Source organism: Madurella fahalii (assembly GCF_045866475.1).
Source record: "Madurella fahalii IFM 68171 DNA, scaffold_1, whole genome shotgun sequence".
Lineage (NCBI taxonomy): Eukaryota > Fungi > Ascomycota > Sordariomycetes > Sordariales > Madurella > Madurella fahalii.
In genome coordinates, this window is record NW_027263971.1 from 4,599,328 (window position 1) to 4,623,403 (window position 24,076).

Sequence of the window (24,076 nt, forward strand, 5' to 3'; positions counted from 1 at the left end):
ATGGCTGGTGGGATGAATGACAGGAGGTTGGTGCAGGGTGTAGCAGCCAACCAGGAGCCAATAAACTGGCAGTGATGTCATCCAATTGCTGGCCCAGCAACACATATCAATACCCTGGCCCATTCGGGCGTCAGCGGGGTAGAAATGCAACCCCCCAGCGCGGGGCAACTTGTTGCCAGCACCATGCCCGGCACGTGACATGGGATTGCAGAGGGTGTCCGAGTGGCTAGAACAGGGGCAAATGATCTATAAACCTCCGTGATGGTTTCGCGGGATATTCCTCCGGCCGAAGAGGTTTACTGCGTGCCCCGAAGGTGGCCGAGGATGGCTCTCAGCCTCAGCAGCGCCGTCGGCTCAGGGGGTTTCTCGCCCGGCTTGGCCTCCTCTATTCGTTGGATCTCGGTGCGGGCTTCCTCGACCAGCGCGCTGAGGTCGCCCCAGACCTCGTCCTGGTAGTCCGTCAGCACACGAGACCACTGGTCAATCCACTGCTGCCAGGCCTCGCCGGCGTCGGTAGTACCCAAATGCATGGCGAGGTCATGCTCTGGCCCCGTCTGCCTCTGAAAATATCGGGGGATGAAATTGAGCACATTGTCCCATGCCGCGGACGAAGCGCTGTCGTCTGCCTCTCCGCCGAATAGTGCCTTGTGTAGTCCTGGTAGATCAACGTGCGCTGCAGGCTCGTTGGGATCAAAGACGGGGTCGAGGTCGCCGTCAGCAGCGAGCAACGCAACAACGTCGGCGCCGTCCATCGCTTCCTGTTCCACAACCGATGGTAAGAGCGTCTCGGCTGTCGTTGTTGCTGGAGACATCCGGGTGGTCGCACTGGCCGACTCCCACGCCCTTTCCAGCCCGCTTGGCTGTGACAGCATCGGCACCCTGTCACTGTTCAGGAAGGCGGCAAAAGATGCTTCTTCTTGAGCAATATGCTCTTGTGTCTGTCCCTTCTTCATAGACTCGCCGCTGCTCGGGACGTTGGATCGCAACTGAACCGCACTCGCGCCCGCTCTGGCTAAAGCTTCACCGGCGCGTGATGACTCCCCTTTCTCATTGCCGCCAGGCCCGGCCCCCGGGGGTCCTGACAGCAATAAAGAAGGCAGGGCCGCGGCGGACTGCGCTATACGAGGTAATGACGCCCCGCTGTCGGTTTTTAGCGCAGCAGTGCTTCCTGGGGCGCCGGCCTCCTCGGCAGCCTCGACGTCCTTGCCCTTCCCCTTTGCTACTCGTCTAGCAGCCTCATCCTCCATGATGGGCCGTTTTCTGTGTGGCAATTGTGAGCGCGGCTCAGAGGAGGTTGCGGCCAATGGGATGCGTAGCAAACGCGACTTTGCATTAGCAGCCTCGCTCATACATCAACGAGCGAGGTCCACGTTGCTGCATTTGCGATGATGTGGCCGGCTAGCGAAAAGAGCCCTGCTGCACGGTAGTGCAATGGTCAAACGATGGATAGAACTCTGACAGATGCACAACTCGGCCGCAGCTGGTCTTTAGAGACTCACACCGAGGTTCAGCGAGCTTTTGGTGTGGGGAGGCGAGAAAAGTAGGAAGCTTCTCTCGGCGCTTTTGTCCGTGGGGAAAGATGGAGGTAGACTCGAGGTACATATGCTAAGACGGACTCCGTTCTGTCTGTCACGCTGCATCAGAAGAAACTGATCAGGAACAAGGGCTTTGGGATTCGTCAGGCCTCGAGACGGGGTACGTTTAGTGGCCCCTTGCCGCCAAACCAAAGTTACTGGAGCCGCTCGCTACGCTGGTCCCGTCACCCACTCTTCCCATCAATAGCGCACCACAGCATGCCCCGTGCACTGCGTGCCTGTGCTTCTGGGGGCCCCATTTTGGCCCCGAGCAGGTTGGCCGATTTGGGCGCACCACCAAAGTCCATTGCGCCAACGCCGACTCCCGTCATTTCGAGCTTGACCTGTTCGCAAACAACAACCACGGGCCCTTTTTAGCGACTCCAGCAGTTAGCCACGGTCGGTGTGCGTCCCACTCTAGACGACACGCCCCACGCGCACTTGCATATCCCGAGTAAGAAGCCTGCCAAGGTCGGGAACAAGAACCTCTTTTTTGTCTTCCTTTTTCCTGTCGCTGCCGAACGTACGTATGTCTATACTTCCCCGGCGGCACAGCACCTTACCCGCTCCCCCCTCCGCCGACTCAAACGCTGCGAGTTCAAACCACTAAGCGTCCCCAATCCAGTCTCAGTCTCTGCCACACCCGAAACCCCTGCCTCTGTATCGTGCAAGCCTCGCCCAGCTCCCAGAAGCCCGGTCCAGCTGTCGAACCCCGCCTTCATCCCGCGTGCCACCGAACCGCGGGGAGCCCTTCTTCACACCCCCGGATCTTAACCTCCCCGCGTTGCCCGCTCGTCCGGTCACCTCCCACCACGCCCCTCATCTCTCGGCAGCAGTTGGTAGCAGAGCGGGGCACCTCGTCGCCCTCGTCTCCCAATCGTAAAGATGGTGGACACAGAAGCAAATGTGCCGACATGGAAGTTCACCCAGTAAGCCCTCTCTCGTCCATAGCCCGCTCTCTTTGGGGCCCGTCATGCTAAACATTGGGTCGCAGGTGCTTTGGTGATAAAGGGGATGTCGAGGATATCACAGAAGGTATGGAGGGATAACCCGGATCCGGGGATGCTCCTAGTATCCTATGAGGTCGTGCGGCTTTCTTGGGTTCTGCTATGGGCTTTGCTAACTGTAGGCCCCGATAGCCGATATCATCTCCACGGTGGAGTTTGACCACACGGGCAACTATTTAGCGACGGGTGACAAGGGCGGACGTGTCGTTCTGTTCGAGCGCAACGAGACAGTGAGTCTAGCTGAGATCCATGCCCAACTTTCCTCCACTCCCCTCCCGGACCCCTCCTCTGTCCTCAACCCCTCCCAACCCCTCTCTTTGCTCACACTCGGGACAGAAAAAGACTTGCGAATATAAATTCCACACCGAGTTCCAGTCGCACGAGCCCGAGTTCGACTATCTCAAGTCGCTGGAGATCGAGGAAAAGATCAACAAGATCAAGTGGTGCCGGAGGCAGAACGCTTCGCACTATCTTTTGTCGACGAACGACAAAACGATCAAGCTATGGAAGGTGTTTGAAAAGTCGCTCAAGGTCGTGGCCGAGAATAATCTCTCACACGACCTGACGCCGGCAAATATAGCTGGTGGGGGTGGCGCGCCACGCCCCATGCCAAACATTCAGTTTCGCAACGCGAGCGACCTGAAGCTGCCCCGGCTCACCCACCACGACACTGTCGTTGCCGCTGTCCCCAGGCGGACGTATGCCAACGCTCACGCATACCACATCAACAGCATTTCGGTAAACAGTGACGGGGAGACCTTTATCAGCAGTGACGACTTGCGTATCAACCTGTGGAACCTCAACATCCAAGACCAGAGCTTCAACATTGTGGATATCAAGCCGGCGAATATGGAGGAGCTGACAGAGGTGATCACGGCAGCCGAGTTCCACCCCTTGAGCTGCAACTGGTTCATGTATGCCAGCTCCAAGGGTACCATCAAGCTAGCCGACATGCGCGAGAGCGCCCTGTGCGATCAACATGCCAAGTGTAGGTGTCTTGCCAAGCGCTGCCCATCACACACCTTTAACTAGCAGCTAACTCGAAGCAGTGTTTGAGCAGGAGGAGGATCCCGCTTCGAGATCCTTCTTCTCCGAGATCATCTCGTCTATCTCAGATGTTCGCTTCTCGTACGATGGCAGATATATCCTCTCGCGCGACTACCTGACGGTCAAGATTTGGGATGTGAACATGGAAAGGCAGCCGGTCAAGACGATTCCGATCCATGAGCACCTCAGGCCGAGGCTATGCGACACGTACGAAAACGACAGCATCTTTGACAAGTTTGAGGTTGTCTTCTCTGGGGATGGCAAGAACGTCATGACGGGAAGCTACAACAACAATTTCATGATCTACCCGTCTGATCCAGAAAAGGAAGTCGAGGTGGTGTTGCAGGCGGACAAATCGGCCTTCAAGGCGAAGAAGGTGGGCGTGCCAACGCCCATCAACTCATCAACGAGCCCGACAGCGAACGGCAAGAAGGGCGGCTCGCGGGCCGGGAGCCCAGCCGCGCCCGGCCAGGCTCAGAGGATGCGCAAGGAGACGGACGCGGATCAGATTGACTTCAACAAGAAGATTCTCCACATGAGCTGGCATCCCTTCGAAGACAGCATTGCAATTGCGGCAACGAATAATGTAAGAGGGCGCCCCATACCGATAATAGTGGCCCAACCCGGAAGCTTCCACATGCTAACTCACTGCCTAGCTCTTCGTCTTCTCCGCGTTGTAGAGACAATGCGGGATGGATCTCATAGGGGACCCAGTGGTGACTCCCATGCGAGGTGTTCCTTACCGAGTAAACGGGCTGCCAGGGTTAAAGATGGGCTCGTTTAGACGCCGCGGCGGTCAGCTACGTGCGATGTTGTGACACAAAGTTGCTCGGGGGCTGTCTTTTAGGTCTCCGTCATGGTGGCAACGGCCCTCAAAACAGCGATAGAGCAGGCATTGTGCGAACGTCGGGGGGAGGGGGTTGGCCGGGGCCGATGAGTAACAAGCAAATCATGGGAGGGGCGAGGGGAGACTGGCAGTGCGGTAGACCAAATGCATTGGGGAGGCAGACTGGGTTTGGCCGGAAGCGGTTGTATCTGGACAAGACCTGGCATTAGTACCTAAGTAGTAGACGTTGTCTCATACGGCGTAGCTTGCGCAAGGGCAAGGCAGCGAAAGACAGGCTAGAGGTAGCATGCATTTTCCTGAGCGCCAGGGAGGTCGCAATGCGAGAGATTTGGCTTGCACGCCATCACTGTGCCAAAATGGTGATTGCGTAGACGGCGTGCGTCTTGGAATGCCTTTTTGGCGTTTCTGATGCTTGTTTGTAACCACGGATCTTGTAGAACTTCGACGTACTGAGGTGCATGGTTGATCTGCAGCTGAGCGGACTTGGCGCCTGGTTTGAGGCTTGTTACCCAAGTGTGTATAGTGTAGTGTAGCTTTGGGAGCTCTCCCCTTGCTTGCCTCGATGAGCCGCAATAGCCCCGCAAGCAAGGGACGCGGATGATCCCCGCACCTTGGGTGCTTAACTGAATTTGGCAGCCCGAAGGCACCAAAGGCCCACAGTCTTGCATCTCGCACTGTGACGACAACAAAAGACGGCTGCTAGCGGCATCACAAGCGACTCTCTGTCCACCCAAACCATAACCGGCTCAGACAGCAGATAAGCCTGTACAAACGACTCGACCAATTTGTTACCGCCTATAATATCCAAGCAACACAGTTGGCAAGCGAAACCCGTTTGTTTTATCCTGTCACGCGACTATCAAATACTCGGAACACCTACCTAACATCGCCGGAGATCCTCTCTCCCACCATTTGCACCCACGCACCCAAACCGACAGAACGACTGGCCGACCGACCGACTGTCCGTCCGTCCGTCCGTCCGTCCGTCTGTCTGACGGCTTAGCTAGGGGAGAAAAAGGAAAAGTAGGCGGCCACCAAGAGAAAGAAACGAAAATAAAAGAAAAAGATGTCGGACCAACGCCACGCGCCGACGTCGCGCGCGAAGCCGCCGCCGCCGGGCGAGGAGGAGGCGTCGGCGGTGCTCAAGCTGGGCGAGTTCGAGGACGTGGACACGCTGACGCTGTCGGAGGCGTCGCTGGTCATCAACGCGCTCATGACGAAGCGGCGCAAGGACCGCAAGGACCGCAACGAGACCGACGTGCTCAACAAGACGCTCGACTACCTGGACGCGTTCGCGCGCTTCAAGCAGAAGGAGAACGTCGAGGCCGTCGAGCGGCTGCTGAGCGCGCACGCGGGGGAGCTGACTAAGTTTGAGAGGGCGCAGATTGGTAGGGTTTCATTTTATTTATTTTTTATATACTTATTTCTTCTCCCTTTTTCCTTCATGCTTGGGGGTTAGTTTGAAGAAAACCGGGGGAAAAAGGAGGGGGAAAGAGGGGGGAGCCAAAAAAAAAAAAAAAAAAAGAGAGAGAGAGAGAGAGAGAGAGAGAGAGAGAGAGAGAGAGAGAGAGACGCTGATATCTGGTTATTAATAGGCTCCCTCTGCTGCGACACCGCCGACGAATGCAAGACGTTGATTCCCTCGTTGGCCGACAAGATTAGCGACGAGGACCTACAGGAGCTGCTGGACGAGATGGCCAAACTCATGAGCACCTGAGGTATCGTTGTATCGCGGATTCTTCTGGGTATAAGGCGGCGGGGGCAGGCGCATGGTGATTACTTTATTTATTTATTTCTTTTTTTTTTCCTTCGGTTGGAGGCCATCACGGTTGATCAAGGACTTGCACTGGCAGAATCCAGTGGGCGGGAACGGGATGTGCATGCACGCAACCGACCGCCCCCCACAGTGGTTCAGCGTGGCAGAAAAACAACAATGCATGGCACGGCGTCACGACGGTGTGAGAGTATCTTGGTTCGTCTTCTCTCTTTCGTTTACTGCTATACCCCAGACACTCTTCCTGCTGTCTTCGTTCAGAATGGACTCAACTAGAAAGATGGATTTCCATTGTCTTTCAGTTCACCCTTGCTTTCATAGACCCTTGCCCTCATAGGCATCGATAACTATGGGCTGCTAAACCCGAGATAATGTTCCCAATCTACACATATCTGCCTATGGTATTACATGTTCCAGGCCATTCTCGTCCACAACCCCATTTTCTATCAAGATACATCACCGACGTCTTCACAACTGTACATCCTGAAACATTGTCCAGCTATTTGCATACGTGCCGGCATTTCGTTCTTCCTGGGTGGAGTTTAAAGTAGCCCGTGGTTCGGGTATCGTCTCGTCCTGGGCGACGGGGTGAGACTCAAGTTCGGCTGCTCCCGTTTGCGGCGCTGACAGCCTCGCCGAATCTCCATGGATTGGAGTTGAGTCCAACTCTGAAGGGCTTGACGGGAGGCCCGCTCCAATAGAGCTACCTGATGAGAGATGGCTGACGAGGTGGCTCGAGTGACCACCACAGGGTACGGGAGTGAACCCTGGAAGGCTTTCCCCTTTGGACATGCGCCCTGCGATGGACAAGGATTAGCCAGGGTTCCCGATATGACATCTTTCTCGCGGCCGTCATACCTTCTGCCCGGTCGAAAATGCTGCCTGGTCCATTCTGAGCTGTGGGGTTGAAAACTGAGCCCAGCCCAGGGGTCATGTGTTCCACGTCGAGACCTCTCGACGAGGCAAGCCGCTCTGCATGCTCGTACTTTTCGTACTTCTCGTCCTTTTCCCGCCGACGCCGTCCCCACCACATACCTGCCGCGAGGGCCATGAAGATGGCGACCATGGCGCAGCCAACCACAATCCCGACCAGGGCGCTAACTGAGAGGGTCATGCCATTGCTGCTGCTGTCGCCGACGGCCGATGGTCCAGACAAGGCAGCCGACCGCTGTATGTCTGCGCCTAGACCCGGCGCTGACGAGGTTTCCGGCGGGACAGGCACCGTGGCGGTTGCTGTGGCAGCCAGAGTCGAAGATGTCTCGACTACCGTGTCTACTACTGTTGTTGTTCTTGTCGAGGAGGCCGGAGTGGTGTCAATGCTGCTTGTCACTGGGACGCCGCGCGCATACGAGGGGCAGCCGACAGGATTCCGCTTGCAGGGGTCAACTCGGCAGCAACCGCTATAGTCGGGGTGTGTCCAGGTACAGATATACCAGAGATAGCCGCTCTCGGTCTCACATACTCGGGATGTCGTGTCCATGGACGTGTCTAGCGGAGAAGCCATGGTGGGATCCAAGGCCTGTCAAGCCTTGCTCCACAGTCTCTGATAACACTCCACCGCTGACTCGGAGATTCCGGTAATTTGCGCGCTAGGATCATGGAAGATCTGTGGAATCGCCAAAGCGATGAGACGATTGAGGAAAAGAAGATGGTCCAAGCCCGGAAATCGAATGTAGGATGAGCAGCAACGCCACTCGCAGCCGAGATCACAGCCAGCCTCTTCGCAGTAAGCGAACTTGATGGACTCGTTCGGGATCCGAGAGAAGAAAGAGAGAGGTCCAGCCTCGCAGGTCATGGTCCAGTTTTTGTGCAAGTGCAACGAAGCGTGTTGTGCTCAGATAATACAGATAGAAGGCACGGCCTTGACCACAATGTACTCTCAAGGGTGGGGCTGGTGCTTCTTGCCCTGTCTGTCCAACCTTGCCAACTCATTTTATCTCGAACTCCGCTTCTCAGCGTCTTCACAACCCCCTCTCCTATCCCTCTCACAGCTACGGCCGATAATTTCAGGCGCATGTTGCACAGACAGATGCCGTGCCGGCCCTCTTCTGGAGGCTGATAATCGGCTGGATGATCCACTATGCAGTAGAATACAAGAGATATTCGGACGGACAAGCCAAGAATCGTAGTCGCCCAAAGTAGGGTAAGCGACTAACACACTGTGGTGTCTTGGTCGCAAGCAACAGGCCAAGCAAAGCACCGGACTTCGAGCCCTACTTATTGTTCTCCTACCGCCAGTGCCAAAAGGGCATTCGAGTATCACGAGAACGCGGTAGTTTGCACGCTCGGATTCCACAAAATGCAGCCGTGTCCCCATCCTCGCTCCTTAAGGTTGTCCAAACCGTGCCCTTGTCCACCCGTTGGTATTTCTAGGCCTTCAACTTCTCGAGCAAGAGCTTTGCCCCTTGGTTCCCTCCAGTCTTGCCGTTTGACTTTGCTTTCTTAGCATCTGCTTTGTCGGCCTTGCCTATCGAATCGCCAGTCGCCGCCGTCTCGAGCGTCTTCCTGTTCGAGCGGAGAGTCTTGAGCAACTCCTTTTGCGAAGAGAAGCCGGGCGCCTCGAGCAACCCTAGCACGGTGAAAGAGCTCGGCCCAGTCGCCCACTGTACGATATGCTCCTTGATAACGGGGTAGAGAATGTCGGCAAAATTGAGCGGGGGGTCTACCCTCTTTACCGTGCCCGCTGCCCTATCAAACCTCCCTCCGGCAATCAGCGTCTTGAACATCTTGCCCCCATGCGGGGTCAGAGAAACATGCGGAGGAGGCGGATAGAGCGGGTCGACGTCCTCCGAAACCCCCGGCGTCGGGTTACCAGCAGCTGTCGAGGCCACGGCCTCCAACGCTGCGGTCTTGTCTCCCGTCGCCGACAGCAAGACGTCGGTGACAAACTGGCAGCCAAACGAAGTCGCTACGAGGTCTTTGGGAGACGCCGTGACCGCCGCAAGCAACTGGGGGGACATTGCTGCCACCAATTCCTTGCGTCGGACCTCGGGATCTTTCTTGCTCGTCTTCTTGCGCATCTCGTGAATCTCGGCCAGCAACTCCAAGTCGTATGCATGACTGGCCGGGAATAGAGCCTTGGATGGCCCCTCGAAGAGATAGCAAGCCGTGATGCGCGCATTCAGGTCATTGGCCAAGAAGATGATGTTCTCGATATCTTTCTCCTCGTTCTTCCCAAAGATCTCCGGGAAAATCGTCTTGGATGTCAACACGGTATCGTCAATAACGTCGTAGGCGGCAAGAATGACCATGTGAGCGTGCGGATCGCCGCACATCAGTTGGAATGTGTCTTTGAAGGTCTTGATGATCTGCTTGCGGTCCTTTGCCGTTCCCGAAGCCAGCAGCAAGCAGACGAGCCGCGCACCAGATCTAGTGAAAGCCATATTTTTCAGCAAGTCACCGTTGTCGTCCTCTTTGACAACCTCGACAAACTCCTTGAGCTCCTCGCTTTCGGGCTTGAGGTTAAGGAAGTATTGCAGCATGGCGTCGTGGAGCATCGTGAAGCCCGTCATCTTCTTCTGGATGAGGCCGTTGGTCATGTCAAAAAGGTACTTGAGCACCGTCGCTCGCTTGCTGGGTTCCTCGGCAAGGATCTTGCTCAGATCGCCCGTGATCTCGCCGCTCCCCGGCTTGAAGAGGGCAAACTCGGGCCCAAACCACTCCCGAAGCATATGTGCCTTTTGTTCTTTTGTAGCCGCTCCACGGTAGATGTCGTCCAGGATCCACGAAGCCTCCGGGTGATTGATGAGTTTCCGCACCTTTCCATAGAATTCAGGGACGATCATATCCCTGATCTCCTCGTCGTTTTGAGTCAGAAGCTTCCCAATCAGGAACTTGGCATATCTGCTTTCGGCGAGCTGGGCGTAGGTGCCCTGGAGTTCCTTCGCTATTTGCTTTCGCTGGTCCGGAGTCGAGTACTTGATGGCAGTCTGAACCGCGCGGACAGCATCATGCTTCAAAACAAAGTCTTTGATGCGCCCAGTTATTATGCTGTACAGTTCGTTTACGAGCTGCTGGCGCTGCTCCTTGGGCACGTGAGATTTCCTGCGCAGCTGCTCCCATAACTTCTTCGTCCGGTGCACCTCGTCGGCCAAGGGCTTCGCGGCCTTGCGTTCTTGAGCTAGCTGTTTCTGCTTTGCGTGGGTCTCTCGGGAGCTCTGGGCTGGAATAACGTTAGAGCAGGGGACTCAGAACTGTTTAACGGAGACGAACCTCGCTCAGTCGTCTTCCCGGGCGTCTTGAATTGCTCCTTAGACTTGCCTGGCGCCCGAGCAGGCTTCGCATGTTTCAGTTCGGCGCCACCATCGCCTGAGTCTGAGAACCCGCTGCTATCATCATCCGATGCTAGGCCCTCCTCATCATCGAATTTCTGGTGTTTAGGCCCAGTTGTTATCCTCGCCTTCTTAGCCCGATTGTCGCCGTTGTGTCTGTCGCTCGCAGATGCCTTTCTTTTCGAGACCGCAACAGGCGCTGATGTTTTGTGCGCCATTGTAGGAATTTCTCTACGGTGCGCACCAAAGCGTAAGACAGATGCTGGGCGATCGGTATTGAAGCGGACTTGTGATGGAGGCTCAGCGCCTCTGTCAATTGAATTTTTTTGAAGCTCTTTGGACGAGATCCCTGCTTCTGCCGGGCGGTAAGAGAGGAACTGCGCTAACAGGGGGCCCGGCACACCCCACCAAAGACTGCCAAGGCCTGCCCCTCAGTCTTGCATTCAACTTGGGTCCTGGGTTGGTTCAAAGTCCTGAAAGCCCCGCGAAGCAAACCTCCTTTTGATGGTTCAAAAAGTCCAATATTTGTTGCAACGAGCCCAAAATGGGACGCGAAGAGCAAATCGAGGAGCGCGAGGTTCTCGACTCCATTTTTCCCGAGGAAATCACAGGTGAAGTCGACTCCCTTTCGCAGATGCGTTGGCCATAGGCTAACCGGGTCTCCCGTTGCTATAGATATATCAGAGAGCGAGTACAGGATATCCATCACCCTAGATATCCCTGATGACGACGCCGAACCGCCCGTAATGCTTCTTACCGTGCGGTATCCCGAGGATTATCCAGACAAGGCGCCAATGCTAGAACTCTCCACACCCCCCAACGCAACTCCTCATCAGTACTTGAACGTTACCGACGACAAAGAACATCTCCTACGAGACCTGGAGGCCACTATTGACGAGAACCTCGGCATGGCCATGGTATTTACTCTAGTATCAGCCCTGAAAGAAGCTGCCGAACAGCTGGTGGTAGAACGCAGAGAGGCCGCTGCCAGGGCCCACGAAGAGGAAGTTCTTGCTGCCGAACGTGAGGAGAACAAGAAGTTCCACGGTACTCCCGTCAACCGCGAGACTTTTTTGAAGTGGCGCGAGTCATTCCTGAAGGAGATGGAGGAGGCTCGGATCAGAGAAGAGGAGGAGAGAGCTGCAGAGTTGAAGAAAGCAAGGATAAAGGAGCCGGCGAAGCTCACGGGGAAGCAGTTATGGCAGCAGGGTCTGGCTGCTGCTGATCAGGAGGAAGCCGATGAAGATGGAGTGCCCACCGAAGATGTACAACGGCTCAAAGTTGGCGATAATTAAGCATGCCAGCCGGCCCAATCCGGGCGTTGAGGCACACATCACAGCCGAGAGACACGGGTTCACATGCCGTTTTCCCTAGCACATACGCACGATGCCTCTAAACCCCGATCAAAATTTTCTTATGAAACGCCTGGATATGCCGCAAATACCGAGGTCATGAGATCATTCCCTGTCGTGGGGCGGTCGCAGACAGGACCGGAGACTTTTTATCATTTCATCTCGGTATCCTCGTCGCCGCCAACGCCCTCTTCATCGTCATCATCAGTATCTTCCCATACATCCTCATCTTCGACGTCTTCTGGAGACCCCCCAAGCTCGCGCTTCATGGATGCAAGCAATTCCCGCGCATGTTCTCCTAACCTCTCATCTTCATACTCCTCCGCCTGGAAAATGCGCAAACATTGAGCAAGCCATTTTCGTGACGACCGCCATTTGCTTCTCCAGCTCTCAGGGTCAGAAGGCTGACCGGAATTCTTGAGCTTCTCACCGAACCTGTACCTGGCATACCCGCCAAGATACCAGACCTCCACGCTTTGGTCGTCCTCATCAATTAGCCGTTCGGCAACCTCCATAGCCTGTTCCTCCATGTCGACCTCAATCAACAGTCTAACCAGGCTAACCCGTGAGGGGAAAGGTGGCACGGCGGGATCCTCGGGAGCGAGATGGGTCCACAATGCCAGGCTTCTCTTTAGAGCTTCCTGCGCCTCTTCTGTCCTTGTCTGCGAAATGCGAACATTGGCAACAGTTTGCCATGTCTCTGCGACCTCGGGGGCCAGCATGGTAGCCTCGGTGATGAGGGCCTCGCACCGTTGTTCGGCTTCCTCCTCCCAGCTAAGATCTGTCATGTAGACCTCCACAACGGCACAGAGTGTGTCGGCGAGCTTTTTCCGCTTCTCGGCGATGACGACTTCCTGTTGGTCGCGCGTCAGAGGCCGCAAGTCGAGTGATTCGGTGAGCGTCTGGATCTGGGAGCGCAAGGCCGCCGCCCCGCGCTCGAACCATGAGACGCTGTCATGGCCGCCTTGTTCACTGAGTTGCGCGAGCCATAGGAACTTTTCTGGCCCGCCACCAAGGTCTTCGGGAAGCGATCCATCCTCATCAACCTTCACGGCAGCAGCGAAGAAGCCGCGGGCGCTATCGAGCTCGCCTAGCTCAACATGTATCTGGCCCAGAAGCGATAGCGCCGCACCAGCCTGCCTCCCCCGCTCCCCAATGTGTTCATAGGCGGTGCTAGCTATCCTTGCTGCGGTCTCGGGGTCGCCTTCCTCAAGTAAGGCAGTCGCCTGGGCGAGAAGCTCTCTCGGGTTGACATTTGAGTGTTGTGCAGATGCCGTCTTGGCCCGAGCCCGGTCCCTCACCTTGTCCTTTTGTGACTTCTTTTTAGGTTTTGTCGGCGCCATTGTATTGCTGGGAGGAGGGGTTGCGGCCGGCTCGATTTCGAGGTTCCCGAGTGATCGGTGAGTATGGCCAATCCACAGCTTGTTGGAAATTTTGGCAGGTTATCGATAAAGCACCCCGCTTCGCCCGAACCCCTTCTCCATGGGTAAGGTACGGAACGCTAACAATCGCCACGCAGGGATCAGCCACATTGCCCCATTGCCCCCCGTGCCCCCTTGTAAATGTACAATGGTACCCGAACCGCTCTACACGTACAACTATCAATAGGTCTAACTGTGCAGGGCGGTATTCTTCGATACGCAATTCGGATAATCACCGCATCACAATTTAACTTGCCATAGCCGCTTTTGATGCGGCTGAGCCGTCTGCTATACCCGAGATCTCCCCTTCCATTGGCCAACCCGCCTAGCACGTAATTAAGGACCTGTTGAAGGTGGCTTGATCCAGTGACGACCCTGGTCTGTCGTGTTTCAGAATGCCCCAATGCCACCACCACGGCGTTTCCCCAATCGCGCTGCCGACATGGCGCCTCGGGAGCACGGCAATGCGCTGCCTGGCGCGATGTGATTGAATAATATATCTCCTTAAGTATGTATCCTCGAGGCCTCCCCACCTCTGATAAGCGGGTTGCTCGCTCGACTCGGCCCAAGGCTCAATATCTGTGAAGCCTCGCCATCCGGACCTCTTTCTCGCCGGTGACGACTTCTCACGCTCGACCGCAATCATGGTCTTCACAAACCACATCCGGCTCGTCCTCATTGGCGCGACGCTGGTCCTGTCCTTCATTGGTCAGGTGCAGTCAACATCCGACTTCCAATTCTCGAGCTGCGTCCAGAACTGCATCAGATCATCGGGCTGCAGACCAAACAACGCGAGATGCATGTGTCGGGCGGCCCGGTCCCTCCTGCTGGACTCGGTCATAACCTGCCTCTACTTCAACTGCAAGTCCGACCTGGTCGACTTTGAGGATCTCTTCCTGGAGCCCATCGAGGAAGGCTGCGAGGACCGCGGCAGAGACATTCCCCGGTCCAAGCTCGAATACGCCGAGAGCCTGGCGAGCAGCTACATCTCCAAACTGCCGCGTCCGACGACGACGGCGGCGGCGCCCAAACCCACCTCCACCACAGCAAAAGCGACAACTACGCCGAAGCCGACAATCCCGTCAACGACGGCAAAGACCGCTCCGTCAAGCACTTCAGCTGTGGAGCAAGACGACGACGGAGGGTCGACGTCAACGGCGGACCGCCCTGCTCCAACCACAAGCGCCGCCTCGCCGCCGCCTCCGCCGCCGGCGGCCACTCAACCCTCGTCGTCCGCCAGTCCCTCCCCTCCGCCAGGGACTCCACCCTTCGGGGATACCAACCCGTTTGCAGTTCCAAGCTCTGCGGGGTCCAAGACCGGGGTATTTTCATCTCTGTTGGCGCTCACCATGATCGTTGCGATGATTGTCTGGAGGTGACCGACAAAGTTGGGAGCGCGGCATTGCGGGTATGAGACGGTGGGATGCATGTAGTAATGATGATGGATGAGTTCTAATGAAAGGAGTCCTAGAGGTGTTGATTCAGGGGCATGAGGATGGGTTGGCTGGTGTTGTATCATTCATCAATATACCCCCATTATTGATAATCTAACAAAGGTTTCTAGATCCGGCCCATGTCGCTCAAGTGCCACGTCAACATAGGGTATTGCGTTGGAAACGAACCTTTTATTTTTATTTTTATTTTTATTTTTCCCATGTTGATTATTCAGTTTAACACACAAGTTTGCTTGTGTATTGTTGCAATATGACCGAGATGGCAGTTTTCTGCTTTTTAGTATTCTTGTTTAACCTTGGTGTAAGGTTTTGTATTGCAGCATAAGTAAAGTTATGATATGGGGAGACGCTTCCTACGGTTCGAAAAGACGCCCCCTCCCCATATGGTTTTTGATGTTGAAGCAGATATACAGCAAAACGGATATCCGTGCCTTGGAGCTACTGGTAACAAACAGGATGGACAGTATGCCGTCTCAAAAGTTGCGCCCACATCAAAATTTGTCACGAACCGTCGTCTCCCCCTCGTCAGAGGCCAATACTGCTTGTAGAATGCTTCGAATGGACCCATCACCCTGTTCCCCACGGCCTGTGATGGGGACCTGCATCTCTAGAAACCGTCTCGCCACCAGCTCCGCTTGTCTCAACCTTTCTCTATCCTCCTCGGCCAGCTCCAGGCAGGCCGTCACAAGATCCTCGTTTCTGTCCCGCAAAGCGACAATGGCTTCAGCCCTCTCAATAACCTCGCCCGGCACATCATTCATCGCGGCACACAAGACCCCCAAGCTGGACGGGCCTCGTCCCGGTAGCAGCCGGTAGAGAAACGTGACCTGGTCCTCCACGTCGCTGGCCTGCGCATCAAGCCGAACGTCCATGTGCGCAAATGCCACTTCTCGACCGGGTCTAATGAGGCCGTTCTCAAAGACTTCGTGAAAATGCGTTCCGGCCAGGACCTTGGGCCGTTCGGCACTCAGATCCAGAAAATAACCCAGGTAGGCTGCAAAGAGCGCCGACCCGCTTTCGGCCGTCGTGCCCTTGCCGAATTCATCGATGAGGAGCAGGCTGCGCCGTGTTGCAAAGTTCATCGCGAAGGCCGCTTGCTTCACGTCCACCAGAAAGGCGCTCTCGTCGTTGACGACCGTCTCCCGCGTGGCGATCCGCGTCAGTATGCGATCCGTTATGCCAATTGTGGCACGCGTGGCGGGGACGTAGCTTCCGATATGTGCAAGGTAGACAATGAGGGCCACTTGCTTCATATATACGGTCTTTCCAGAATTATTCGGACCGGTGAGGATCAGCATAGAGGGGTTCGTCCTCCTCCTGTCATTGCCTACCGACATAGAGGCTTGCTCCACGCCACTGGTACCGTAGCCACCTGCCATATGGCAGTCGTTCGGAATGAATGCTGGTACCAAGAGCTCTTGAAGTGGATGCCGTCCCTCAGCGATGTCGATCACATTCGAGGATGTCATGGTAGGCGCCACCCAGTTGTACTTCTCTGCCGCCAGTGCCAGCGCAAGCCGACTGTCGAGTTCCCCAAAGAGCTCCGACGCCCTGAGGATGGCCTCCTCGTGTTCCAGGACTGCAGCCGCAAGGCCCATGACTACTTCAATCTCCTCATCTATTCTCAGTTAGCTGCGGTTTTGTTGGGAATACTTTTGATGCTGCTACTCACCGGCAATGCGAGACGGCAAGTCTCCGTATTGGGAATCCAGGTCTAACATGAACCGGTTCTTGTAATACACTATGCCTTCGCTGGAAAAGCACATAATCCATTCGTCGTTGGGACAATTTTGGCCATGGTACATTCCTTCCCTAGTGTTAGGATTGAGCCTGACTGCGGTAAGAAATCCCAGCTGTGGCATGACTGTACAGTGGTGAACATGTTCGACTGCTGCTCTGGGAATATCTCGCACCACAGAGCGTTTGAGGTCGGGGAGAGTACGGCATACGTTAGTGAATTCCTTTCTCAACTCATCTAGACATTCGCTTGCTCCTGGAAGGATCTCGGTACGGCCGCTCTCCTTGGATAGCTGGAAGTCAATTGTCCGTATGATGATCTCGCCGACGTACAGGAAGGGTCGTACGTCAATCTCGTTACATATCTGCTTCTGCATCAATAATCTGGCAGTCTTGAGACATGCAAAGAGCAGACATTCTGAGATTTAGTTCTTACCTTGGAGATAATATCAATCCCTGAACCCCCTGCCAACGAGTGCGTCGCCTGCTTCAACTGGGCAGAGACCATTGCAAACCTCAGCAACGCCCTCCAGTCTCCAATTCGGATGGATAATTCGCCTCGTACCCGATCCACCCCCTTCCGCACATGGAGCAGCAAGGTCTTAGTGTTTTTGAGTTTCCTTAGCTGCATTCGCATGCCTTTCACAATCTCGCAGTTTTCTGTGCGCAGCAAAACACCGATGGTCTTTTGCCGCTCCTGAATCAGATCTAGATTGGTGCTAGGCCGAAGGAGCATCTGTCGAAGCTTCTTTTTGCCCTGCGCCGTGCTGGCTAGAGCCTGAAGGAGGCCAGAAACCGAGAGAGTCTCTTTGGCTTTGGGTTCAGAACTGTTGGAAGATCGGAGCTGAGGGTTTGGATGCAGCTCCGACTGCAGTATCTGGAGAGATACCAATGAATCCGCGCTCACTATCATAGTATCGGTAGAGCTATTCATCTTGATAGATCTCACCCAGAGTGTTGTGCTTGCCTCTTCGCCAGACATTGGGTGCTCGGCAGCCCTGCGACGTTCTAGGTCATTGAGTACCGCGCCCACGCACCCTATGGACAAACAGCTATCCAGGTTGATGCTCTCAGCCAACCTCATGAGCCTGTTGTGACTGGAAGAGCTAATACACTCGGCTGGCTCTTCTTCCGACGAGAAAACATGAACAGGATCAGGCCTGAACGGCTCGAGGTCGAGTTTTCCCAGTGCTTCCTTCCCTGCATCGTAATCAAACTGGGCAGAGACGACGTGACGCAAAACGTAGGACCCTTGCTCGCTGCGCGAGTCTCCGTCGTCATCGAACCGGTGGGCATCCCGCTCAAGGAACTCGACTAAGTTGCCAGGTGCTCGTTTCGGAATTATGATTGACGTGGGCTGAACATGCAGCAGAAGAGTGTCTACAGCCTCAATGCCGCCCATGGCTACATCTTCCTCAAGGAACAGGGTCTCGTCTATGGCGCTATAATAGGCACAACCGACCTTTCCGTCTTTGTCCATGTCGAGGGCCATGATGACTTCGTTCAGCATATCCTGGCCATGGCTAGCGCTCCTTTCATCGTCCGTAAAGTCGAATCTCGCCCGCTCGTCGAATCCTGAAATCCCTATTCCTACATGACCAAACGACGGCGTGACGTTAGAAAGCGAGTCGCGGTGATTTGATGGTATCGTCCGCGCATACGGCGATCTCGACGCGGAGCGGACCTGACTCGCCAATCGGTTGGACGGCGGTGGTACGGAAGCGGGGCCCGAAAGCTTAGGGGAGGTAGCCGCCGTCCTCGAGCGCCTGGAAGCGTGTCTTTCCCGTTCCGGATATCCGGGGTTAGAAGTTGAACGTCGGGGGAAAGGTGGGAAAGGGGCATTGCCCCTGTTGATGCTGGACTTCTTGCGGCGTATCGCTGAGCAAGGACGATCCACGTGAGTACTTGGCGAACCAGGGAGGGGCCTTGACAATGATCCTAATGTTGGTGTTACATGCTCGGTAGGAATGGCAAAGAGATTGCCATGCCTATCGTTTAAGGCGCCTGGTGAGAAGGTGGAATCAACTGAGTTCCGAGACGACGGGTAGAGGGATGGGGACACCGATTGCGAAGGGGTGCTGCCCTGGGACGAGTCTAGGCTCTGCGGAGACAATAGATGAGATGCAGCTGAGTAGACGCTGCGAGTACTGCTCTGGGCCGGCATCGTTGCTGGGTGGGGTGTCTGTTCGGGTCTAAGTATCACGGCCGCCGTATTAATTATCGGTTAAGCACAGATAAAGCGGTTCGACATGTCTCACGAGATAAGTACTCCGATAGAAGGTCTAAAGCTGCTGATATATGTGTGCGGCGAAGCTGCACCCTTCGCGTAATCTAGCTTGGTCTGAGGTTGTTGCGGTCGTGAGGGAAGGGAAGGGAAGACAGGCAAAAAGTAAGGTAGGTATTCGGAACGTTCAGGTGGCCAACCCCATGCCAGTGAATCGAGCACGGGGCAGGCAACATCACCAGCACTGGTGAGGCGCACTGGGAAGGAGCGACCTACTCGTGGGTATGATACCCAGTTGACTGGTAGGTTCCTTGACATTCCTTGAAGCCGCAAAGCGCAGGTCGGGCGCGGGCGGGTAGAACGAGCTCGCATTTGTATTCGGTGCTTTTGTACAGAATCGTGATGAACCCGGCAACGGGAGGACTATCACCTCCCTTGCTGAGCCTCCCCTTTCTTCACCCATTCGGCGAATTCCTTGCGCTGTCTCCGAATGTCCACAAAGTTTGGCCTGGACTCCAGAACGCTGAACGGATTGCCCATGTAGTCCTTATTCACCTCGCCGGCATTGTCTGTAAAGCCCTCCTCGCCCTCCCGCTCAATCTTGCCCGCCCAGACACGCCATTCGAGTGGCCGTAAAGGACGGGTTCCCAGCACCAGTCCCACCAGAGTGATGAAGGTCGCGACAATGGTCTCGATTATAATATCCAGTGGCAGCGAGGAGGCCACAGATGGCGTTGATGTGAGTGTGGCTGCCGCGGAAACTCGGAAGGACTGCAGCGCAGAATGCTCATGCGCCGAGTAGCAGCTACGGGTCTCGTCAGATCCATCATTACGTCTCCTGGCAGCAGAGCGGGGGTTCTCACGCGTGGGCAAGCAGCAAACCGCCGAACGCGGTGATGGTCTTGGATATCCACGTCATTGATCAAAAGGCCGAGGCGTCTTGTCCCCAGCGTGTTTGTGCTCCTGGTGATGATGACGCCTCAAATCGGATCCATTTGGTGCAGCATAGGAAACCGGGAGCTTTGATCACTCCCGCGTTAATGGGACATTGACTAGCTACTTATTGCATGTGTTATGCTGAAAGTTGCATAGTCAGTTCACTTAACGCGCATTATTCGGCTACGCATTAGCCAATCAAAAGAGTCCATCGCCCCACTTGCTTGTCTGGAAGGGCGGGCTTCCTAACCTCCAACCAACCGACCGGCCTTCATTGTTCACGGTCACCCTCCTCATGCCATTCCGTCCTACAACTTCCACGGAAATGCTTCCCGCTACAACCAGTGACTGTGACGGAACGGTTTTCGCTGAGACCTAGAGTCTTTATCTTACCCCACGGCAGGCGGAACTCGGCCATCTCCGCACAGAGTCAGGACGCACAAAGCCATTGTTAGCAGTCCTCGAAGCCACAAGACTGACGAGAGAACCGAGAAATAAGGGGAAACGCCATGAGCTCCACATGGCCAAAGCTATTGCTGCTGTGGTCTGGTCAGCTAAGTATTTCTCTATCCCGTATCCTAATGTGCTTGCTTCCCCTTCCTTATCCCGAGGCGCTCATTGTCCGGAAGAACCGCCCGCACCTTCCCCCGAACTCCAAAGCACCCAGGCTGGCTCTTCCTTTTCTCAAAATGCCAACGCCATTGTCAATGGAGTCTCCGAATGAGGCATCTAAAATACATTGTACGCATACACTGTGTGTGCCGGGAACCTGCCCCGGTATTCGTTTACAATGTCTTCTGTCCTTTGTCGTTCCCTTGCGGTTCAAAAGCCGCTCAGGGTTCTACTTTCGGTTCCGCCCAGCTCGTGTCGAACTGGGTCGTGTCCGGAAGGGGCTCGATCTGCCACTCGTCGGCACCCCTTAAGTATTGGGCATGCTGCTCGAGAGATAGTGTCTCATCGAGACCCAAGAAGGCGTGCGAGAACTGGTTTTCGGGCTCGTTGCCTACCAGCTGCGTCGGCTGCCAGGCCTGCTGCGCACCCCCAAGTCCGCCGTCGAACAAGTTCGGTATGCTGTTGTAGTTGCTGCTGTCGAACAAGGCTTCCTCATGCGGCAGCAGCGAAGGGTCGATGCGATGCTCGTAGTGCGGAGCATGGGGATTGTGCTGTTGGGGCTGCTGGTGTTGGGGCTGCTGGTGTTGGGGCTGCTGGTGCTGGTGCTGGTGCTGGTGCTGCGACTGTGCCGACTGTTCGACTCCCTGCCCGTGAGTCTGGAATTGGCCCAGCTCATAGTGCAGGTGTTGTCCGGCGTGCAGCTGCTGAAACACCATGCTGGGAGATGACGACTTGTGCATCAGAGCGTCTTCAACCATGCCGGAGTGCAAGTGCCTCTGCTGCGGGTTGCCTATGTGTGTCTCATAATACTGTCCCGGCAGCTCTCGATGGTCGTACCCTGCAGCCATCGACTTCCCCTGGCTGAAGTCGAACCCTGGCCTCTGCTGCATCATTCCCAACCCGTGCATTCCCACCAGCTGGTGTGGGAGCGGATGGGTTGCCGCGTAGGCGGCCTGGCTGTGGAGATAGTCGGCCTCATCGTGGGGAGTATGCGTGGCTGATCGCATCCGAGACCCAGACCTGCCGGTCCAGTCGTAGTCCTCCAGATCCGATCCGTCGCTGTGGTTGTCAAACTTCTCATCAAACTTGGTCGGTTTATGTGGCTTGGACGGGGTGAACTTGTAGTTGGGGTGGGCCTTCTGGTGGTTGTCGCGCTCCATATCAGCCCACGACTTGAACTGCTGCCGGATATGCTCAGGTTCCAGTGGCCAGCTGAGGCCGCAGACGCGGGAGACGACTTGGTGGTTGTGCTGAGACGCCCATTCCTTGGCGCGCTGCTGGTATGCCTTTCGGTACAACATGAAGGCATTCATGGGCCTCTTGACCCTGCCAGGGTTCTTGCCCATCTCGACCTCCTGCTGGCGGACCTCTGACGACCGGTTCACATATTGTTCAATGTCGGCAACCGGTATCGACGACCCCTTTGTGAGCTCGCTCATGGGCTTGTCGAGGACCGGCACGTTCTTCGGCGGCTTCGCCCGTTCCTTCTTCTTCTTTGGCGCCGCCTTCTCGATGCGGCCACTTCGTGGCGCCAACACCTTCGCACCGATGTCGTTACGGGCCATGCTCCCACTTCGAGCGGCCATGATGTCCAATCCATGTGACGGCGTTGGTGGTGAGGTTGCGGGGGTACTATACGGCTGCGCCGCCTCCAACAAATCGTGTCAGTATCCGCTCACCTGATAGCATCGGCAACCTGGGTTAACTCACTTCTGGAATTGGGCCATAAGGGCTGTTGTCCTGTGGGTACATGGCCTGCTGGTGATAACTTGGCTGCAAGTCCGCGTTAGCCGCCCGAACCAAGACCAAAATATGCGACAATGTCTTACGAGCTGCCCCCCGCCTCCGCGTTGTTGGTATGCCATCGGTGTGTCGAACCCCTGAGGATGATGCGCTTGCGGGGTCGGTGTCCCGTATCTCGATATCGGCTGTGAGTCCGCGTGGACGGATTCGGTGTTTGCAGTCTCGCGAGGATAAGATGCTGCCGCATTATGTTGCAGCAAGTCGTTGAAACCTGCTGGGAGCGCGTCTGCTTTTACCGGCGCAGGGGACGGCGGTGTGGTGCGGTCCATTTTGAATTCGCGAAATTTGTTCTTTTGCGTATGGTTGGCCAAGGGCGCAACGAGCCAATTCACTGATTTCGCCGGCTCCAGATCCTTCTGTCGCCCCCTACGTTTTCGGAGTTGGTGAGTTCTTTAACTATGACAGAAGCGACATACTCCGAATACGAAGGCAGTCTCCAGTTCGTGGGTGAGCTGCCAAGTGGGAGCAAGATCGTGAGACTGCTGTCGGGAACGGATTGGCGAGACCAGCTTTGCAACAGTGCTTCTCAGGGAAAGACGGGCACTTCCTGGCTGTGGATTGTGCACTTGGCAATGTCAGGAGATGGCTGAGTTCGCTTGGCCAAAATGGACAGGATGCGATGGATGGTACGAACCCTTTTGAACAACCTGTTCCTTATGTCCGACAGGACGCGGTATGTCCGCGACGCAAGATCGTGCACTCTGGATCAGGGTCTCTTCAACCTCGTTCTTCTCAGCAAGATGTCTCTCTCCGCGGACGTCCCCGGCAGCCTTCGCGATGGCCGACAACCCTTCACAACTTTGGTGCTGTTTCGTGGGGTGATGTTGTGCCGGTGTAGCCTTTTCTTTGTCTTCTCCTCTTCGATGGTAGGGCATGGGACTCTAGCGCGCCTGTCGGTTGATGGTTTCTGCTTCTGCTGCCTCAATGAACGTGGCGGACAGGCTTTGTCTCAGGCAAAAATTATTGATGGCCAGGGAAAAAGGAAGGGGTGCCGGAGTTGTATTTGTATTCTCTTTATCATTGCCCTGGCGCCAAGCAAAGCTGTTGCGGTGTTGCGTACGAGCCCAGTGGCTTGACGCATTCGGAAGCTTGCCGGAACCGCGTGCGAAAGTGCACTTTGGATGGCAACCCCCGGGGAACCCACTTCACCCGTTGGCAATCCATCCGTGTTCGGTCGGCTCAGAAGACCTGGGGACCTGCTGCAGGGCCTACACTGCCGTAGGCAGCAAGCCGCTGTCTTTAAAAGGATGATAAGTGTGCTCAATCCCCGGGGCAGTCAGTTGAGCCCCTTCGAAGCGTGGGGGCAACCCAACCACCACCCCCTTGGTGTGTCGTCCGAACTCCCTCTGTGCCACTTTTTATTGTGCTGCTTCTCCACATGTTCACGCAGAGAACCGGACCTACTTCTTCTCGAAGGGCAACGAGGACTCGTCAATTTGTCCTGTTGGTACACATCCCTGTGAGCAATGTGAGGCTGCTTGATTGAGGTACCCGAGGGCCGCTGGAATGCGCTCGGTACCTCCCGGAAACGGTCACCACCCGCTACTGCCAGATTGCGGTGGCTTACGTTCCTTTGATCAGTGACCCGAATGGGCCCTTTTCAGTTGTCCCTATGGCTGCCATCCTTACTTCTCATCGACTTGTTGCGTCGTACACATGGCTGCGGCCCTACGCGTGCGCAGGAGAGGCAAGCAAACTTTAGCTGTCAGGCGTTCAGCAGCACGCCTCTTCCACTCATGGCCGTGCTAAAGCTGCATCGCACACGTAACTGGTGGACGACCTTGCGTCCTGTGCGTTGCTTCGGGTAGCCGCATTAGTGCGCGACTGTTTGAACATTAGTCGTGCAGTAAGGCACAGAAAGGCGGGCTCAGCTCCCAACACTTCTTTGAGTGGTCCGGCTGTGCGTTCAGAGACCAAGTCCACGGCCATCTTGCAACTGGAGATGGGTATCCCAGTATGCTTAGCCTCTTTGCTCTGTACAATTACTGCTGAATCGAGCTTTGGGCCGGGCGTTGGT

General features: G+C 55.7%; 11 protein-coding genes across 11 annotated transcripts; 4 read left to right on the forward strand and 7 right to left on the reverse strand.

Annotated features, from left to right (window-relative positions):
- Nucleotides 1-296: 296 nt before the first annotated feature.
- Nucleotides 297-1,247, reverse strand: MFIFM68171_01415 (uncharacterized protein; the record flags this gene model as incomplete). The annotated part of the gene is made up of 1 exon (XM_071056837.1): nt 297-1,247. One exon carries the CDS (start codon nt 1,245-1,247, stop codon nt 297-299), a length of 951 nt encoding a protein of 316 aa, XP_070912938.1.
- Nucleotides 1,248-2,459: 1,212 nt separating this feature from the next.
- CDC55 (protein phosphatase 2A regulatory subunit cdc55) lies at nt 2,460-4,308 on the forward strand (the record flags this gene model as incomplete). Its single annotated transcript, XM_071056838.1, has 6 exons — nt 2,460-2,503; nt 2,569-2,609; nt 2,714-2,811; nt 2,918-3,569; nt 3,631-4,214; nt 4,285-4,308. 6 exons carry the CDS (start codon nt 2,460-2,462, stop codon nt 4,306-4,308), a joined length of 1,443 nt encoding a protein of 480 aa, XP_070912939.1.
- A 1,233-nt stretch (nt 4,309-5,541) lies between these two features.
- Nucleotides 5,542-6,192, forward strand: MFIFM68171_01417 (DNA-directed RNA polymerase II polypeptide; the record flags this gene model as incomplete). Its single annotated transcript, XM_071056839.1, has 2 exons — nt 5,542-5,863; nt 6,071-6,192. 2 exons carry the CDS (start codon nt 5,542-5,544, stop codon nt 6,190-6,192), a joined length of 444 nt encoding a protein of 147 aa, XP_070912940.1.
- Nucleotides 6,193-6,717: 525 nt separating this feature from the next.
- On the reverse strand, nt 6,718-7,729 carry MFIFM68171_01418 (uncharacterized protein; the record flags this gene model as incomplete). Its single annotated transcript, XM_071056840.1, has 2 exons — nt 6,718-7,046; nt 7,108-7,729. The coding sequence occupies 2 exons, from the start codon at nt 7,727-7,729 to the stop codon at nt 6,718-6,720; spliced, it is 951 nt and encodes a 316-aa protein (XP_070912941.1).
- Nucleotides 7,730-8,618: 889 nt separating this feature from the next.
- puf6 (Pumilio y domain member 6) lies at nt 8,619-10,738 on the reverse strand (the record flags this gene model as incomplete). Its single annotated transcript, XM_071056841.1, has 2 exons — nt 8,619-10,411; nt 10,462-10,738. 2 exons carry the CDS (start codon nt 10,736-10,738, stop codon nt 8,619-8,621), a joined length of 2,070 nt encoding a protein of 689 aa, XP_070912942.1.
- Nucleotides 10,739-11,064: 326 nt separating this feature from the next.
- GIR2 lies at nt 11,065-11,815 on the forward strand (the record flags this gene model as incomplete). Its single annotated transcript, XM_071056842.1, has 2 exons — nt 11,065-11,131; nt 11,196-11,815. The coding sequence occupies 2 exons, from the start codon at nt 11,065-11,067 to the stop codon at nt 11,813-11,815; spliced, it is 687 nt and encodes a 228-aa protein (XP_070912943.1).
- Nucleotides 11,816-12,024: 209 nt separating this feature from the next.
- MFIFM68171_01421 (Assembly chaperone of rpl4) lies at nt 12,025-13,215 on the reverse strand (the record flags this gene model as incomplete). Its single annotated transcript, XM_071056843.1, has 1 exon — nt 12,025-13,215. The coding sequence occupies one exon, from the start codon at nt 13,213-13,215 to the stop codon at nt 12,025-12,027; it is 1,191 nt and encodes a 396-aa protein (XP_070912944.1).
- A 722-nt stretch (nt 13,216-13,937) lies between these two features.
- Nucleotides 13,938-14,672, forward strand: MFIFM68171_01422 (Extracellular membrane protein CFEM domain-containing protein; the record flags this gene model as incomplete). The annotated part of the gene is made up of 1 exon (XM_071056844.1): nt 13,938-14,672. One exon carries the CDS (start codon nt 13,938-13,940, stop codon nt 14,670-14,672), a length of 735 nt encoding a protein of 244 aa, XP_070912945.1.
- Nucleotides 14,673-15,238: 566 nt separating this feature from the next.
- Nucleotides 15,239-17,976, reverse strand: MFIFM68171_01423 (uncharacterized protein; the record flags this gene model as incomplete). Its single annotated transcript, XM_071056845.1, has 3 exons — nt 15,239-16,365; nt 16,420-16,855; nt 16,921-17,976. The coding sequence occupies 3 exons, from the start codon at nt 17,974-17,976 to the stop codon at nt 15,239-15,241; spliced, it is 2,619 nt and encodes an 872-aa protein (XP_070912946.1).
- A 1,158-nt stretch (nt 17,977-19,134) lies between these two features.
- On the reverse strand, nt 19,135-19,627 carry MFIFM68171_01424 (Transmembrane protein 32; the record flags this gene model as incomplete). The annotated part of the gene is made up of 2 exons (XM_071056846.1): nt 19,135-19,513; nt 19,572-19,627. The coding sequence occupies 2 exons, from the start codon at nt 19,625-19,627 to the stop codon at nt 19,135-19,137; spliced, it is 435 nt and encodes a 144-aa protein (XP_070912947.1).
- Nucleotides 19,628-20,477: 850 nt separating this feature from the next.
- MFIFM68171_01425 (Transcription factor ste11) lies at nt 20,478-22,328 on the reverse strand (the record flags this gene model as incomplete). Its single annotated transcript, XM_071056847.1, has 3 exons — nt 20,478-21,896; nt 21,967-22,029; nt 22,086-22,328. The coding sequence occupies 3 exons, from the start codon at nt 22,326-22,328 to the stop codon at nt 20,478-20,480; spliced, it is 1,725 nt and encodes a 574-aa protein (XP_070912948.1).
- Between the last annotated feature and the right edge of the window lie 1,748 nt (nt 22,329-24,076).